Source organism: Mus musculus, chromosome 19 (assembly GCF_000001635.26).
Source record: "Mus musculus strain C57BL/6J chromosome 19, GRCm38.p6 C57BL/6J".
In the NCBI taxonomy this organism is placed as follows: Eukaryota; Metazoa; Chordata; class Mammalia; order Rodentia; family Muridae; genus Mus; species Mus musculus.
The window spans coordinates 11,300,924-11,319,253 of NC_000085.6; the positions used below are offsets into that span (position 1 = coordinate 11,300,924).

General features: G+C 39.0%; 1 protein-coding gene across 4 annotated transcripts; it reads right to left on the reverse strand.

The window, feature by feature from the left end:
• Window positions 1–325: 325 nt before the first annotated feature.
• On the reverse strand, window positions 326–14,954 carry Ms4a14 (membrane-spanning 4-domains, subfamily A, member 14). 4 transcript variants are annotated; one of them, XM_011247415.3, is made up of 7 exons: window positions 14,568–14,954; window positions 13,273–13,425; window positions 11,368–11,496; window positions 9,411–9,464; window positions 8,897–9,046; window positions 6,710–6,808; window positions 326–3,699 (listed from the first exon to the last, which is right to left on the reverse strand). In XM_011247415.3, the coding sequence occupies exons 2-7, from the start codon at window positions 13,408–13,410 to the stop codon at window positions 571–573; spliced, it is 3,699 nt and encodes a 1,232-aa protein (XP_011245717.1). In that variant the 5' UTR covers window positions 13,411–13,425; window positions 14,568–14,954; the 3' UTR covers window positions 326–570. The 4 variants fall into 4 exon arrangements, with proteins under 4 accessions (XP_011245717.1, XP_006527573.1, NP_001363974.1 ...); XM_006527510.3 differs by lacking the exon at window positions 14,568–14,954 and having other exon boundaries at window positions 8,897–9,043; window positions 13,273–13,566; NM_001377045.1 differs by lacking the exon at window positions 14,568–14,954 and having other exon boundaries at window positions 13,273–13,531.
• Between the last annotated feature and the right edge of the window lie 3,376 nt (window positions 14,955–18,330).

Consider the following 18,330-nt stretch of genomic DNA (forward strand, 5'->3'; position numbering starts at 1 on the left):
TTTCTTTGATCACCTAAGGTGAAATTGGCTCCTAAGACTGACCAAACACTGAGAGCAGGCATCTGTGAAAAAGAACAAAGTAGATCTCCTTTCAATACAGCCCATACATATTTTCTATTATAACATGCACACGGCTACCCTTGCCTGTGTTCTAATTTTCTGTTCCTAGCTATGTTTCCTGTTTCACTAAGTACTAGACAAGCATAGCACACATATATTCAACACAAATGTGGGAAAAATAGTATTATAGGAGAATAGATCCATGAATAGTAAGCTGTGAGATGAACTTATGATCACAAATTTTAAAAAAATTGATAACAAAAAGTTTACAGTTTACATGAGATTTATTCCTTCAACCCCAGAAGGTTCTGATATAGTGTTAACATTTAGCTTGTTGTCATTTTGATTTAAAAAGGTACAAGTTCTTTGAAGGTCCTGCATGCACTTCATCTGTGGTGTATGAATTAGACAGCAAGCATAGGAAAGAACACAGGTTATGGAAGAATCAACTGCTTTCTCTTCATCTGGTTCCATTATCTGGCATCTGTGGTTTTTGGTTAGATGTGCATGTTAGTCTGAATCTTCAGATTGCTGTTGATCTCTTTGATATGATGTGGAAGAAGTGGTGTTTAGATCTTTGGATGAGCCTGAGCAAGGTGTATTGTTCTGCACCTCTTGCTCTGAAGCTATGTTGGATAAACAGGTTACATATGTGTATGGAACTAGGCTCTGACAAGAAACAGGATAATTATCTGGCCTCATGTCTTCTGACTGCTGGTCTGTTGGTTTCTGACATGTTTCTTCTGTATTTTCTGGTTCTCTTTCTCTTGATTGAACATCATCTTCATTCACATCTTCTATTAAAACACCAGATTCAGAGTCTTGTTGCCTACTACCTTGACACAGACCTACTTGAAATATATAGTTTTGCAATTGATGACCTGGGGTCTGATGAACTATGGTGGTTTGGGGTTGGATTTGTTGGTATAGTGCCCTTTGTCTTAAGGATTCTCTCTCTAATAGCTCTTGGGATTCCCAGTCTAGGGAAGGCTTCACTTCAAACTGCCATTCTTGTGCTTTCCAATCTTTGTTTCTCCAACCTTGACTTATCCAGTCTTGGGATCTCTGGCTAATAGGCTGCCAGGATGGAGTTGACCAGAATGAACATGACTTTTCTGTGAATTGAAAGCTTTGGGTTTCCCAATTATCACACAACTGCCTTGGGGCTCTCTTTACTAGTACTTGTCCTCCCTGCCAATTTTGGAGCTGGGTGTTTGGGGCTTTCTGCTCTTTGGGTTGCTGATCTTCAACTGGTTGAACTTGAGCTTGCTCTTCTGGAGGTTGCTCTTTATCAGACTGCTGACCTTCATCCTCTCTGTCATTAGGATGTTCTTCTGGTAGTAGATTCTCTATAGATTTTTGGTCTTTGATTTGCTCATCTTGGGATTGTTGTACTGGGACCTCCTCTTTGGCCTGCTGGTCATCAGCTTGCTGATCTTGAGCTTGCTGATCTTCAGTTTGCTGATCTTCAGCTTGCTGATGTGGCAATTGGTCTGTGGTTTGGGTATATGCATCTTGTTTTTCTGTGGTATTTTTCTTTGGGGATATCCAGGCTTTGATTTGCTGATCTATGGATTTCCGTCTTGAAGTTTTACTTTGTAAGTCCTCAGAATATCTCCTTGGTTTCTCACTTTTGACTTGCAGGTCCACAGAATATCTCTTGGGATGGACTTGCCCATGTTTGCCTGGCAAGGATAAGGAAAGTCTTCTTGTGGGTTTCTTGCCCTGATTAGACTTCCATTCTTGAGTTAGCTCCATGACTTCTGTTCGAATGTCCCTATAAAATACTTCTGGATATTGCTGGATTTGAACTTGAGTGTTTAGTACTTGAAGATCTGAGGATGCCATTTCTTGAGATACTGAATTTTGGGTTTGTGAACCTTGGGATATTTTGTCTTGAGATAGTATATCTTGATATTGTATATTCTGGGATGGAGTATTTTGGAATGGAGTATCTTGGAAGAAAATCTCTTGTGATGGAGTCTCTTTATATTGGGAGTCTTGGGATGGTCTATTTTGAGTTACTAAATCTTGGAATGGAGTTTCTTGGTATGCAGTCTCTTGAGACGATCTGTCTTTAGTTAGTATATCTTGGAATGATAGCTTTTGGGGTGGAGTCTCTTGGGGTACAGTCTCTTGAGATGGAGTCCCTTCAGATGGAGTCCCTTGAGGTGGAGTTCCTTCAGATGGAGTCTCTCGGGGTAGAGTTTCTTGAGATGGAGTCCCTTCAGATGGAGTCCCTTGAGGTGGAGTCCCTTGGGATGGAGTACCTTGGGGTGGAGTTCCTTCAGATGGAGTCCCTTGGGGTGGAGTCCCTTGGGATGGAGTGCCTTGGGGTAGAGTTCCTTCAGATGGAGTCCCTTGGGGTGGAGTTTCTTCAGATGGAGTTCCTTGGGGTGAAGTCCCTTCAGATGGAGTCCCTTGGGGTGGAGTCATTTCAGATGGAGTCCCTTGGGGTGGAGTCACTTCAGATGGAGACACTTGGAGTGAAGTCCCTTCAGATGGAGTCCCTTGGGATGGAGTCACTTCAGATGGAGTCCCTTGGGGTGGAGTCACTTCAGATGGAGACACTTGGAGTGAAGTCCCTTCAGATGGAGTCCCTTGGGATGGAGTCCCTTGGGGTGGAGTCACTTGGGATGGAGTCCCCTTGGGTGAAGTCCCTTGGGATGGAGTCCCTTTGGATAGAGTCCATTGAGATGGAGACTCTTGAGACAGAGTTCCTTGAGATGGAGTCTCCTGGAATGGTATTTCTTTTGTTAATATATATTGATAGGGAGTCCCTTGGGGTGATGTATCTTTAATTAGTAGAACTTGGTATGGTAGATCTTGGTATGGAGTCCCTTGGGATGGAGTCTCTTGAGGTGGAGTCTCTTGATATAGTACATCTTGGTTTGGAGACTCTTGGGATTGAATCTCTTGGAATGATATGTCTTGAGCTAGCATATCTTGGAATTGTATGTCTTGGGATGGGGTATATTGAGAAGGGGTGTCTTGGGATTGGTTGTCTTGAAATGGTATGTTTTCAGAAAGAAAATATTCAGATATCAGATCATAAGACTGTGAAATATGGAATGATGGCTGTTTATATTGTAAGACTTGTGTTGACAGAGATGCCATTAATGATTGGGATGACAAATTGGCAGGTGAAAAATGGAGGGAATTATGTGAAGATGGAGTTTTAAATCTTGTGACTGATGCATTTTCATAGTCAAGCAAATTGGATTGCATATCAGAAGTTTGATGTATAATAGATGATAGGTCCGCATCATTCAGGTGATCAGTTGTAGAATCTTTCTGAGAAGGAATATTTTCTGATGGGTATGGTGTTAATGGGGGAGGTAGAGCATTCAGTTTGATTTCTTGCTCTGGGGAGAGTGGAGGAGTAGCCTCCTGTTCCTCTGGAACATACATAAAAGATGTACCTTTATCACTTTTCTGTTGGATAGTTTTGGGAGTTGAAGAAATTCTTGAGACTCTTAACTTGAAGAAAGCATAACCGCCTAAGAAAACACTTTTTATGCTTGAAGCTGTATTATCCTTGGAAGATTTTTCTTGAAACTCAAATTGTAATGTATTGTTTTCTTCTGGGGCAGGATGTTCAGTATTTTGAGCACCTTCTGAAGGAAAGAAGAACACAGCCTATAATATTAAGGAGAAAGGAGAGTGTTAATTGGCCAGAATTATCTTCATGTCTTTTTTTGCTTAAACTGTATTTTCAGATTATCTTTCCTCTTTCCTGTACAAATTTAGGTAGAAGGGAGATGAAGAATAAAACAGCAAGAAGTTCTCCTGTCTTTCCTGTCTATGTATTAGTATTAATTTATGTGAGTCACTATCCTTATAACTAAATAGTGAACAGAGGAATTAGATCAAAATTGCCTCTGAGGCCAGGCAGTGGTGGCGCATGCCTTTAATCCCAGCACTTGGGAGGCAGAGGCAGGCAGATTTCTGGGTTTGAGGCCAGCCTGGTCTACAGAGTGAGTTCCAGGACAGTCAGGGCTACTGACTAGTCTAATACTTGATTTATTAATCATCTAGATGAACTGAATGTTAGTAAGGGTAAACATTTATAATCAGACAAACATACAAGTAGATAACGTTAAAATTATTAGCACAATACCTATTATTGAAATAGGTATGATATTCTGAGGAAGAAGTTAATTTACAGTATCACTTAAAAGAATGATATATTCAAGAAAAAATATCTACCCAAAGAGTTAAAAGACTATGCTAAATCCTCCAAAATATTGCTAAAAATATTTATAAAGAAGAACTAAACAAATGGAGATCTTACCCATGTTTATTTATAATAAGGCTTAAACTTGTTTAAAAAAATCAACAAAGTGTAAAAATATTCAAATTCAATAATATCCATATCAAAATACAAATAACTTCTCTTGCAGAAAACAAATTTCAAATTATATGGAATGTTAAGGGGCCTAGAATAAGCAAAATCATTTTAAAAGAAGAATAATATTTAGAAAAATAATTAAACTTCAATAAAATGTGGGAAGATAGACAGGTAGATAGAATAGAGAGCCCAGAAGCCAAACATAACACTTATAGCTCTTTGAGTTTCAAAAGTAATGTCAGTATCATTCTGTGTAAAAGCACAGTCTTTTTTAACAACTGGCACTAGAAAAACTGCACAGCCACATGCAAAAAAATGGACTGAGCACTTAACCAGTATAGAAAAACATCAACTCACAGTGGATCAAACCAAAAAGCCAAAAATGTATACTTTGGTGGGCCCTTTTCCTCTGTAATTTCGCTATCCTGGAATGATGTTGCCCACATTCAGCACAGATTTTCCTTTTCCTTTCTAGAAACATCCTCATAGACAAACACAGAGGCCTTCTTTAGTCATCGAGGCTCTTTGTAATCCAGAAGATGGCAGTCAGTATTAGCTGTCACAGTTAGATTTGGTGACGATTTCATGGACAAGACAACAAAAGTGTGCTGGGGAGATGGCTCATTTTGTGAAGTACCTTCTGTACACGAGGACAGAAGCATGAGGACCTGAGTTCAGATGGCAGAAGCCATGTAAAATGCAAAGCATGAGAATCCATTCTTGTTACCCTAGCCTTGGGTGCATGCAAATGAACTAGCCAGATCCACGAACTCCAGGTTCACTGAGAGACCCTGTCTCAAAAACCAATAAAAACTGTCCTGATTGAGGGAAGCTACACTATGTTGACCTTGAGCGCACACAATGCCCATGCATGCACATACATATGCATGTGCACAGACCACACACACAATATCACACATATAATCAAACATGAAATAACAAAAGAAAGAAAAAGAATACATAAATCAGATTTGATAGAAATATGACTTTTGTACATTAAAGATACTATCTAGAATGTTAATAAAAATAATAATATTCTGAAGGGTCAGGGTGGGATTAAATATTTACAGACCATATATCTAATAAGAAATTGTATATATGAAAACACTACACTTCAAGAATAAAACAACAATAAATGAACAACCTAATTTAAAAATAGGCATGAGTCTATAAAAAACTCTTGTTCAAAGAAGATCTATTCCTGAAAATAAGTGCATCACCATAAGGAAAATCCAAATTGACCTTTGGAGAGATGGTGGGAATGAACCATGTCTTGATGGTAGATAAATAGATGTATATATATTTGTCAAAACTTACTGCATTGGCATGCTTAGAATGGGTGCATTTGCTTGTTTAAAAGATAAAAGCAAGCAAGAAAACAAGCAAGCAAGCACTCTGTCCAGCACACCCTAGACTGGTATTGTAAATAGGAAGGCAAGGTCAGGAGCTGCCCCATACCACTCAGAGTCCTGGTGCTCCGTGATACTGAAGATATTAATTAGCCTTTCTGTTAAGTCATAGTCCATTGTGATACAAAAAAATACAAGGGGGCATTGATATAGTAATAGTATAGGTATTAAGTTGTCATCTAGTGACTACAATAGTGTTTAACATTATAAACAATCAATAGGTATAAAGTATAAAATTTCCACTTTATTATGGGCTTTCTACAAAATCCTGTATTTCCCTTTTTATGTTTTTTTTCTGGAAAATAAAGAATTATATATGAACAGAGATAACTGAGGACAGTATATACAACAAGAAAGGAAAGGAAGTTAATCTAAAAGAGTAGAGTGAGCATCAGTTTTAAGTTCAGCCCCCTCTGACCTTCCTAAATTTAGGAGTTTCAGTGTGGTATCGCAGCATATTGCTTCTGTACAGTGTGGGGCAATGATCTCAGTGTGGATGCAGTAGTCCCAACGTCTGTGCTATTTGTACTCTTAGAAGTGGAAGGAGACAAGAAAATTAGGATTGCTAGAAGCCTGTGGGAAAGAAGGCCTGGAGTATTCAGTAGTCAACAGTAGGAGTGACCTTTTCTCAAAACAAGGGACAAGGTAGGAACCAACATCTGAGGTTATCTTCTGACCTCCATCCTTACTCTGTGGCATGAGGATGCCTGCTCCCCATCCCCCACACCTACATACTCAAGCATGCATCTGCATGCATCTGTGCATCCTCTCTCTCTCTCTCTCTCTCTCTCTCTCTCTCTCTCTCTCTCTCTCTCACACACACACACACACACACACACACACACACACACACACACACACACAGTTCTCATAACAACTTTGGGCGCACCTCTCTTGGACTGGTCCAGCATCTGCTTCTTAAGGATACAACAGTCACAGAGATGCTTAACTCTACTATGGTGATGATTAATAAGACTGACAAAATTCCCTGTAAATAAGGAAGAGAAAGAAATCATATTTAGGACAAAAGTGACGTCGCTTTAAAGACAGAAGCTGAGAACATTTGATACCTTATCACTGAGTTTGTGAAAACTCATATTCATGTTGTTCTGTAGCTATTAAATATTGCATCATTTTCATGTCTTTTGATCAGGGAGCAGGTAACAAACTCCAATGCCTGTAGGGCTAAGATAGTTTCTAGAGTGAAAGAAGGGGCACAGTGGAGCGCAGTAGCATTCCTATAAGCATCTGCTGTTTAATTACAATGAATTGTTTCTGTTTGGGAATATAGTAACCCAATGTGTGCTTTTTCTTATCCAAGGAAGCTGGATAAGCACATTCTTTGAAGGAAAAGTTTCAGCTATGTACTCACCTATAGTAGTCAAATAGAACAACCCTTCAAGATGGATCTGGTACTCAGGTTGGCATTTTGTAGGCATTACTTTAAGGTAACGTTTTTGATTGAGAGGCAGGATGGTGCAGTATGGTATTCAAAGAGGCTTAAATACTAGATTTATACCAGCAAATTATACCAGCAAAGACCGTACAATTGGGCCCAAGGTCACCCCTATGCTGGGAAAGTAACTAAGGCTCTCTGAATCTCAGTTTCCTCTAAACACATGCAGAAGCTTAGATAACTATCTTGTTTCGAAGGCTGAAGTGTGTATGCCCTGATGTGGGGAGGTCCCTGGCTTCTGCCTTCTAACAGGAGAGAATTGGTTCCAGTCCTTGTGAAATTTCCATCAAATGCACTTGGACAATGGAGCATAGGACTTCATTCTTGTACAGTTGTTTTCTGAATTTCCTTAGGAACTCAAGTCTAATTCTGGAATTTGCCTCAGCACACACAAGGAGGTCCTTTAGTTCATGTCAATGGGTGATTACAGGGATTAAATCATAGGAGATAATATCCCATGGCTCTACTTCACTTTTGTCCTACTGGTTCACATTTTCAAATTCTAGGACTCAAGTATTCAAGATGTCACTATCAGAAAGAGAGGAAAGCTCAGACTTCGCTTTGGGATCAGAGGAAAGGCCTATTGGAATCTTTGGCACGATTGAAAATGATGTCAGGGCTGGCTTGATGACTCAAAATGTATAAGCGTTTGCTACCAAGCCTGAAAATGTGAGTTTGAGCCCCAGGATTCACATTTTTGAGGAAAAGAACTAATTCCTGCCAGATTTTCTCTGATGTCTACATATAAGCTATGACATTATGAACCACACACACCTTGAATAAGTTAGTATAAAAATAATAAATAGAATTATGTCATGTATTACTTGTATGATAAAATAGACTCTCAAAAATCTTAACTATAATTAGGGGCAAGAGAGATGACTCAGCAATTTTGAATGATGGCTCTCTTCAGAAGAAGCTGGGTTCAATTCCCAGAACCCACATGGTGGCTCATAAACATCTGTAACTCCAGTCTCAGAGGATCCAGTGCTATCTTATGGCCTCAGAGAACACTAGACATGCATATGGTGCACAGTACCACATTCAGGCAAAATACCCACATACATAAAAACAGTAGGTAAGATAAAAATTTATGTATAATTGTATTCCCTAGTAAAGGAATATATCATTTAATCTACTTATTTAAAAATTATATAATTATATAAAATAGTTTGTTTTAAAATTATTGAAACAGCTCACTTAAATACTTTATTCCACTATATTTAGTTTCATGTCAACAGAACAAGTTTTTGATCAACAAAAATATAAAATTGAATACAATCGATGTGATAATAGTTATACTAGCTAAAGCTATTGGGTATTAGTAGTTTAGCAGGCATTATTTGAAGTAATTTTTAGCATAGCTCAGTGACACATAATATTAATATTTTTACAGGAGGAAAACTGAGATGTAGAGACCCTGCAATGTTAGGCCAAGGTCACAAGCTTCCAGGAGCTAAAAGTAGGATTAAAATTCAAGAGACTCTGTTTCCAGAACCATCTGTAATTCCATAATTCTATAATATATGAAGTCAGGATTAAAAATCAACTCATTATTGTGTCATGGACAGAGCTTGGCTAAGGTTACTCAAACCCCTCATCTGGAATCAGATCACTCACAAGGAGAAGTGTTTCGCCCACAACACATGGTCCTTCAAGGGAGGGTGTCTGGCAGACTCTGTGCTGCTGTGTAAAGCTGAGGAGGGTCAAAGCAATCCCAGCTAATGCAGTCAGTGAGCTGAGGACATTCATGGTCGTGACGCCTTGCTTCTGGAAAACAGATGACACGATAAAACGTGATAAAGCAAGTAAAAACTAAAGGTAAGTATACCTTGTAGGAAAAACTCAGAACTCTTCTGCTTCTAGAGGGGAAAGAGAAGGAGCAGAAAGTCTACTCCCAATTAACGATCATTTAATTATAGTGATGCAGGATGGTTCCCAGTGAGTAGCTTATATTTTGCTTGACCAGGGAAGTAGGATCAAGGAAAAAAATTGCAGGGATAAATCATTAAAGGTTGGGTTTCAACTAGAAATTTGATACTTAAAGAACTTTCAGAGAACATTAAACCTAAAAGCCAAAGATGCAGAAAGCAAATAGATTTTAAACAAGGTAGAAGTCATCAAAGCGACTTACCAGAATTCGCCTTGGTTTATCATGGGACATTGTGACAAGTCCTGTCAGAAGAAACTGTTCAGAAGACAAGAGTAAAAGTTAACAGGTGCTACATTTAACCTGTCTACCACACAATCGTCTTTGGGTTTTCAAAGTGCTTTGTACAACCCCCAACTCCACCCACAAGAGCATCTAGTCTTTCAAGCCTGAGTGTTGGGGGAAAAGGACCCTGTTTTTAATTCCACCTGTTGGAGTTGGTATTGGTACCTGGGGACATTTGGGTCTTAGAACTTAAAGTCCTTATGCTTCAGTACAGAGTAGGAAGTTTCTGTTGGTTATCTTCCCCTTCTTCACCTGGCCTATTTACCTCCAAGTCACTCTCAAAGCTTTTTTTCTCTTGGGGCCTCACAGTATCACCGTCCTTTTCTGGGTAATTGCAACTTCTTCCCAATTGATTTTCTCGGGATGGCTGTCATCCTTGAATTAATTCTGCACTCAAAACCCCACAATATACTCTAATAAGAACACATCTTTCAATAAAAGTAGTTTTCCTTAAAAATCAACAATAGATTACCTTTGCTTTTATATTGAAATTACACAAATACATGGTCATTGTTACCCTCTTCACAGTAGCTAAGAAATAGGAGCAGCTTAGATGCCCATCAGATAAGGAACAGACAGTAAATGAGTGGTTCCATTTTATGCATAACCATGCACTTTCCCACTTTCCTTCTGTGGTTCTTTCCCACAACACACCCTTAGCTTGTGCTTTCTGTCATGGCCAGGGGATGCATATACTCCTTCTACCTCAATTAATGAGAACCTGGGTATGAAGCACTTCTCTGCCCCTGGCACCAGGCTGCTCCTCCACCAACCCTCATACAGTTCCTTGAAGCACTTAGCATGATTGTCAAAACATCTGTCACATTTCTCAGAAAGGGTTTTGCTTAACAGTACTTACAGACCTGGGACATTACCAAGGAGATGTAATTATGCATTTAATGCATGTCTTCCCCATGGAGAGTGGATTTTTAAAAGTCAGTAAATACAACCTTATTAAAATTCACACCTGTGGAGCTCACAAATCAAGCAGTTGGAGAGTGAAGAGGTAAGGACTGGGTTCATTTGGTTCTTTTCAGTAAAGTGAGTGTAGTTGAGAAATCAACATCATATTAATTTATTGGAAAAGTGAAAAATGTTACCAGTTGTTTTTGAAGTTCAAACTATACAAAAGCAATGGGATACGTATCAAATACATTACTGGCTTTCATAGAGACGGTGGCCTCATTAGTTCCATATTTCAGTTGTTTATGGATTGATTGATGTGCATTCATTCACACTTCTCATATCTCAAGCATGATTCTAATTTCTGAGAATATAAAAGCAAGTAAAACAGACCCATTCTCTTCCTCTTGTACATTTTGATTTGAGATGTTCTAATAAGTTTACCCTTAAACGTTCAGCATGGGATTAGGAACCAAGTGTGTAGGGTTGTGTAGGGAACTAGCATTGTACTAAGAACAGTTTGATAGCTCTGTGATCACCCATGAGGTACAGTCATAAAAACCCTCCGGGGCTAAGAAGGATACTGAGCTACAATGATCCTCAAGTTTTCTTTCTCACTGAGTCTGATTCTGTGAGTGCTTCCTGCATGAGTTCCAGTTACCTGTGTTCAAACTCATTCATTTGCACAGGATAAAGTAGGCTATATATCCATTTCATCTCCCAGATCAGTACTGCAGATGGACTACTATGCCTGTGAGCTTTGGAAAACTGCTCTGTCCCTAGGGACAGTTGTTACTATAAGGGTGGTAGAAAGTGGCTAGAGGAATAATATGGGATAAGTTCTTTTGTCATGGAGTGGACTCACTGGTATCCTGGAAGGAACATATTTGTAAGATTTATTGTCATAGAGGTAAATCTAATTATATCCGTCTTTATAGCAATGTCTGACAAGTTCTTAGCAGATGGTACTTACAATAACTGCTCCCCAGAATGGATATCCTGTGAGGATCACGAGAGGAAATTCTTTGGATGAAAAGGTGAAATTAAGTGCTAATATATTTCCAAAGCCTACAATGACTAGAGAAAGAAGAATCTGGATGGCCTGGAAAGAGAAAATGAACATGAGGTGACCAGAGCCCAGGACTGTGGGCTGCCCCAGACACACCTCTGGCTGCATACTACCCTAATCCAAACATGTCCCATGTCTCCACCACCCTTGACTCTCTCCTAATTTTAATTCTCCATTCTCTTCTTTTACTATTTCCCAGAATCACCAGTATGTCTTGCAGCATATGTATTTGAATTCATGTGTGATTAAACCTAGTTTTGTAAGTGATTGTAAACTTCTTGAGGACAGGCCTCACAAATGATTCTCCTACACCCCTTCCTCTTCTGTCTCACTGACATCGTATAATTAGCCTCCATATTTTCAATGTTAAGTGCAGTCATTCCTTGGTTTCCATGAGAAAATGGGTGGGAGGCTTGGTTCTAGGACTAAATTCGGGAAGTTTAAGTCTTTTTTATTCAAAATATCGTAATATTTGTAGATATTCTATACATAGTCTCTTCCTCATACACTTTCTGTTTAGACAGGGTGGTCTCCTGTATTCAAAGCTGTCCTCAAACTCACTATGTGGTACAGGTTGACTGTGATCACCTGACTCTCCTGCATCCACCTCCCAAAGCTGGGATGGCAGGCCTTTGGCACATACTGTACTTCTCCTGTGTACTTCAGTCTTTTAGGATGGTAGTATGTAATGTGCCATATACAGGAACATCAGAAACTTTTAAGCATCATCTGCCTAGGAGTGAATACAATACTTAAGAGAATGTAAAGGCAGGAAGTAGTTGTTTATTGTACTGTCTGTGGAATGGGTACAAGAAAACTAACTGTGCATGTTCAGTACAGACAAGGTTTTTTTTTTTTTTTTTTTTTTTTTTTAAAACTCTTTTTCACTCCATGTTGATTAAGCCTGTGGTTATGCATCCTTTAGACCTAGACTCCACTGATGGAGTTTGACCTCACTTTCATTGGCTTCTTAATTCTGCATAAGGTATTGCTACATCCTGGGGTCACTTCCTCAAGAAGGTATTTAGAAAAATTATATAGTTTCCTGCTTCCCTGTGCTAGTCATCAAAGGTCAGAACTAGCTCTCCCAACCCACAAAGAAACATCCCTAGTACCTCCTTGGAGTTAGGTGAGTTATTAGATCAGCCACTCTTGAGAGTTACTTAATCCATCACCTCAGAAGCATTTCTGCATTGACAGCCGAGAGCTAACATATCTACCCAAGACATACTGTGCATTGTACTTCTAAAGAGATCTTTTGTTTCTCATTCTTTTAATCAAAATCCAGGGAAGTGGCACGTAGTGACTCTTCTCATTGGATACGATTTTCTTGCACAAAAAATTGACTTCGATGTGCTGCTTTTAAGTTTTATGAAAATTTTGTATATGTATTCAATGTATTTATCACATTTACCCTGTTACCCTCTCTTACCCTCTCCCACCCATGCTGACTCTTTCTTCTTTCCAACTCCTCTTTCATTTTCAAGTCCTTTTGGCGACTCACTGACTTTAATTAGAGGTGCTTATTTCATGGGTTTATTGGAGCATGGGCAAAACCTACCAGTAGCTACACTATTGAAGAAAATTACTGATCCACCCCCACCAGCAACCACTAGTTGTGAAGAGCTGCTCTAGGAAGGTGGAGATTTGTGAACTCCCTTCACTGTAGGAAGGATATATTGCAGAAGAAAGGCCAGGGAGACTAACTCATTCTCTGAATGTTATTTCACAAAACCACCTCTGTAGACAAACATGGAGGATTAACACCTTCTCTCCCCTCTGGATGACCCATGATAAGGCAGAACTCACCCCTAAAAGTTTTGGCTCCCCCTTAAGGAAATCCAGCAGAGAACTATGAGGTCTATATGGATAGGCAGTCAAGACAGTTTCATTTGGGTCTATAGTGATGACATGGTTCCTTCTCTTCTCCTCAGATGGTGACTCCATGATTCAGTGGAAGAGCTTTGTTAGGAGAGGAGTGAAAGGATATTGTAGCAATAATCATGATGTATTTCTTCCCTAGGGCCCCATTGAGTCCTCTACTACGGGCCCTTAGCAGTTACATAGTATTAGAACCACAGAATTCCAGTCATTGAGTCATAGAATATGAGAATTCTAGAGTGTGCCAGCCCTCTTGATTCTTACAGAGGAAACCTGGAAAGCTTACTCTATTATCTGATTGCTTGAAAAGCATATAGTAAACACAAAACTAGATAGATGGCACACACAAAAGGAGTGCCTGTGTCTGTATTTATATATATATGCATACCTATACATATAAACACATATACACATACATACATGCACACACATATATTTCACAATTATTCTCTGTTACTCTACCAGACAACTAATTATAGCTACATATACTTTAGAATTTTGTTTTTCAGGCTAATTGTTTATATTCATGTGTTTGTTGTGATTTCAACTGCCAAATCACCAAGGTAAACAATTTAATAAGGCCAAACATAATATATGCAAGTATCTTAAATATTTCCTGGACTGCAGCAATCACAAATACTAGGGTTTCTTAACTTTTGCATGTTGGTGTTTGGACTTACTACTTCTCTTGAAATTTTCATGAACTTGCTTATGAAACATAAAGGAGCTAAACCTTTGGCATATCTGGTATGCCCGAGGTCCTATACATGGTGCTTGGTTTGTTTCAATATGCATTGCAGTGGCACATTTGACAATATTCAGTGCTCAAACTGAGGAATATAAGGGCCAAACTGCCAAAGGATAAATATCAAGGGATAGGTGAAGGAGCCAGTCCTTCTGTCTCCAAAATCTGTTTTTACTGTTCAATCATACTTCCTCATTTTGCAAATGGAGTTATCTTCTTTAAAAAAAAGTTATTGTTTAACAATATGCCTTATAGTATAAAAATAAACAGTGAATTGTGACTATGTTTTCTAGCCTTTTAAGGATACAACAAACACACAAACAAGAAACATTCAAGGAAATAAATGATCCAATTATAAATGGGCAAGAGAACTAAACAGAGTTATAGAGAAATGAAAGTAGCTAAGAAATAGCTCAAAAAGTGTTCATTATTCTTAGCAATTAGGGAAATGAAAATTAAAACAACCTTGAGATTTTACCTTAATTCCAATCAGAATGACAAAGATCAAAAACATTGACAACAGATGCTGGTGAGGCTGTGGGGAAAGGGAAATCTTCATTCACTGTTGGAAATGCAAATTAGCACAACCATTCTGGAAATCAGTATGGAGAATCCTCAAGGAACTAAAAATAAATCTACCCAAAGGCCCAGCTATACCACTGCTTAGCATATGCTCAAAGGAGTTGACATCCTATCCAAAGATACTTCTCAGCCATCTTCATTGCCATCCTATTCACAATAGCCTAGAAATGGAAACAACCCAAATGCACTTCAGCAGAAATAGATAATGAAAGTATGGTACATATACAAGGTAGAATGCTGTTCAACTTTTAAGAAAAGTGAAATCATGAATTATGTGGACAAATAGATGGACCTCGAAAAGATTATATTGAGCAAAGGAACTCAGGCCCAGAAAGACTCATTGCCACATGTTCTATCTCATCAGTGGTTCTTAGCTTCAACTAGATGTGAGTATACAATACGGAGTAACTGCAGAAACCAAGAAAATATAAAGGGACCATGGTGAGGGGCCTTGACATGGAAATAATAGGATACAGGTAATATGAAGCAAGAAATGGAAAAATGGGACAGGACTGAAGTTTGGAAGTTGGAGGGGTGATTAATACAGAAGGAGAAGGGATGGGGACAAATAACACAAGTTTGTTTGATAAAGACTCAAAGAATCTTACTATTTTATATTTATCCAAATTATACATAATACATATAAGGTATGAAATTTTCATCTATCTATCTATCTATCTATCTATCTATCTATCTATCTATCTATCTATCTACCTACCTACCTATCCATCCACCCACCCATCTATCATTTCTCATCTATCATCTTAAAGGAAGTTATGCCACTAGTGCCGATAAAGCACACTATAAAAACCATAGACTAAGAAAATTTCCAGTACCAGGCATGAGACCTCTTCTTTAGAATGGTTGGTCAGAGACATCCAAGTGAGTCCCCAAACAATATAGACTATATCTGCTGCTGTCCTTGGTTGCTTCTCAGAGGTTGAAAGTCTTTTTTTACTGAACACAACACACACTTAGGAAACAGGTGTAACCTGAAAGCCTCTTCCTGTGATCTAGCTGACATGGTAGCAGAGAATACTGTGCAAGCTGCCAAAGAAGGGAAGCAATCAATAGTTATACTTAGTTGTTTCACCTATGACCCACAACAATGACCGTCATGGCAAGATATTATTAAAGATACAGTAGAGGTACTTATACCTTGTCTTCAACCAAGAACCATCAAATTTGACTTAAGGCCCACTCAATAGGAAAGAAACCATTCCTGGTACCAGAAACTTAGCCAACTACCCAGGGCTAGTGAGGTCAGATACTATATCCTGTGACTACTCCAGTAGTGACACTCGTGACAGGCCTAAAAACCTGGACGCAGTCCCAAGGTGAAAAGTTCACGTAAACTTAGTCTCCTGGAACCTTGGCATTCCCATATGCAAGAATTTACTATGGCCTAGGAAAAAGGAGGGTTGTGGTTTTAGGAGGAACTGTAGTATTATTCACGAAAGGGTTAGTAGAATGGAATTCCCCTGGTGCATGCTTTTTACTGGCCCAGAGGAATAGCATAATCAGGTATTTACTAAAGGACCCCTGCTGGTGGGTTTAACAATAGACTAGCATTGTATCAGAGCATTCACCTGGCTCCTGTGTTTAGCTGATCTTAATTAAGGGTTGTTCTTATCTCAGTTGTAAACACGGCCTGGCTCCCGCTATCTTTTATTATTATTATTATTATTATTATTATTATTATTATTATTATTATTTTGGTTTTTCGAGACAGGGTTTCTCTGTATAGCCTTGGCTGTCCTGGAACTCACTCTGTAGACCAGGCTGGCCTTGAACTCAGTAATCTGCCTGCCTCTGCCTCTGCCTCTGCCTCCCAAGTGCTGGGATTAAAGGTATGCGCACCGCCCAGCTCCCGTCATCTTTTTATGTTTGCATTTTCTTTGTTTTGTGTAAAGAACCAATGTACCTTGGCAGATGTATTCGCCTAGCTTTCTTGTTTTAATTCTGTATTATAAGACTGGTGCTCGTTTTGAGAAATTACATTCAGATACATACTCTCCTGTGTCCGTATTTGTTTGTCATTCATGCCAACTCCTTGCTCACCTGTAACCGGAACCCCGAGTTTTGAGGTCCATCTGTAGCACTTGGCACCTAGAACTGGAACTCCAGGACACATAAGACTTTTCTCTCGTTCTCTTTTTCTTTTTCTTTTTCGTTTTCTCTCTTTCTCTTTTTCTCTCTTTCTCTTTTTCTTTTTTCTTTCTTTCTCTTTCTTTCTTTCTTTCTTCTTCTTCTTCTTCTTCTTCTTCTTCTTCTTCTTCTTTTTCTTCTTCTTCTTCTTCTTCTTCTTCTTCTTCTTCTTCTTCTTCTTCTTCTTCTTCTTCTTCTTCTTCTTCTTCTTTCCCTTTCCCTTTTCCCTTTCCTTTTCCTTCCTTTTCTTCTTTATTTCTCAAGCAAGGATAGGATCTCGTCAGGGCGCTGCAGGCCCACTGAAAGAATCATCAGTTTGAGGAGGACTAGTAAGTTTTATCATGGGGCAGTCTGACATTAAAGCATGTTTAGATGTCTCACCAGCTGTAGTGCAAAAGGCCTATGCTGTAGCATTAAAGGGACAGAAACTCAGCACCGATTTTAAGAACACCTGTGAGAACGAAAAGCATTCTCAGGGGAATGAAGCTACATGTTTCAGTTGTGGGAAACCGAGACACCTGAGGAAGGATTGTAAAAACCCCTTGGGAAACAAGAAGGGCCTTCCTCCAGGTTTCTGCCTATGCTGTGGAGAGAACCTTGGAGGAATGAATGTAAATCAAAGTCCCATAAAGATGGGACTCTGCTCACTAAAGAAGCAGGTAAGATGAAAAAACTAGATAAGGGGCAGCTTATTTGCCCTGTTCTGGAACTGTGGGTCTCATAGGACGCAGCCCCAGTTATCAGAAAAACTTCGAGTTGTAGATTCTGATACTTTTGGTAAAATTAAAAGTTATGGTTAAAGCATTAAAAGAGATCTCATAAAAGTCAAAGAATAGCTCAATTCTTACTGTTACCTTATTTACAACTCTCCAATCCTACATTGTGCCAAAAATTTGTAGATAAGGCTTTATTGGAAGTTAGGAAATCATTTCCTCAAACATATATAATTCATTTTGTGGATGGTGTTTTCATTGGTTGCAGGAAGTGGAGAGCGTTTTTTCAGATGGCTGTAAAATGTTTGACTAAGTGTGGACTAATGGTGGCTTCAAAAAAGATTCAGCATGGTAGACCTTTGGGTTATTTGGAGCATTTAGTGTATAGAGATTGTGTCTTTCCTTGGTGAGTTGCCCTTAGATTAAATAAATTGGAAGCTTTGGATGTGTGCCAGAAGCTGTTAGGGAAGTTTGGGTTTAAATCCTGGTTTGACAAGCTGCCTCTTATAAGCAGGAAAAGAAAGGAAAAGAAAAAAGAAAGTAGAATTTGGAGTTCTCCCAGGGACAGAGGGAACTCGGGAAATGCGCTGTTAATTCTATCTGGCCCCTGCAGGAGACATCCTTAGTTTTGGTTACATCAAGTTCTCTACCCTCTTTTTATTGTCTGTGTTTGGTGCACCAATCTGTCCACGTGTCAATTCATATATGTTTTTGTTTTGTTGTCTGAATGATTGACTGTTCTATGTTTCATGTTGAAAAAAAAGGGGGGGGGAAATGGTTAAAACTTTATCTGCTGAT

What these genes read in the sequence shown, in the direction of transcription:
- Ms4a14 (XM_011247415.3), bottom strand. Translation starts at nt 13,410, where the DNA reads ATGGAGTCACCATCTGAGGAGAAGAGAAGGAACCATGTCATCACTATA. An exon ending in CATTCTGGGGAGCAGTTATT is followed by an intron (nt 9,465 to 11,367) that starts GTAAGTACCATC and finishes TCTTCTGAACAG; the next exon opens with TTTCTTCTGACAGGACTTGT. An exon ending in GCTGGACCAGTCCAAGAGAG is followed by an intron (nt 3,700 to 6,709) that starts GTGCGCCCAAAG and finishes TTAATATTATAG; the next exon opens with GCTGTGTTCTTCTTTCCTTC.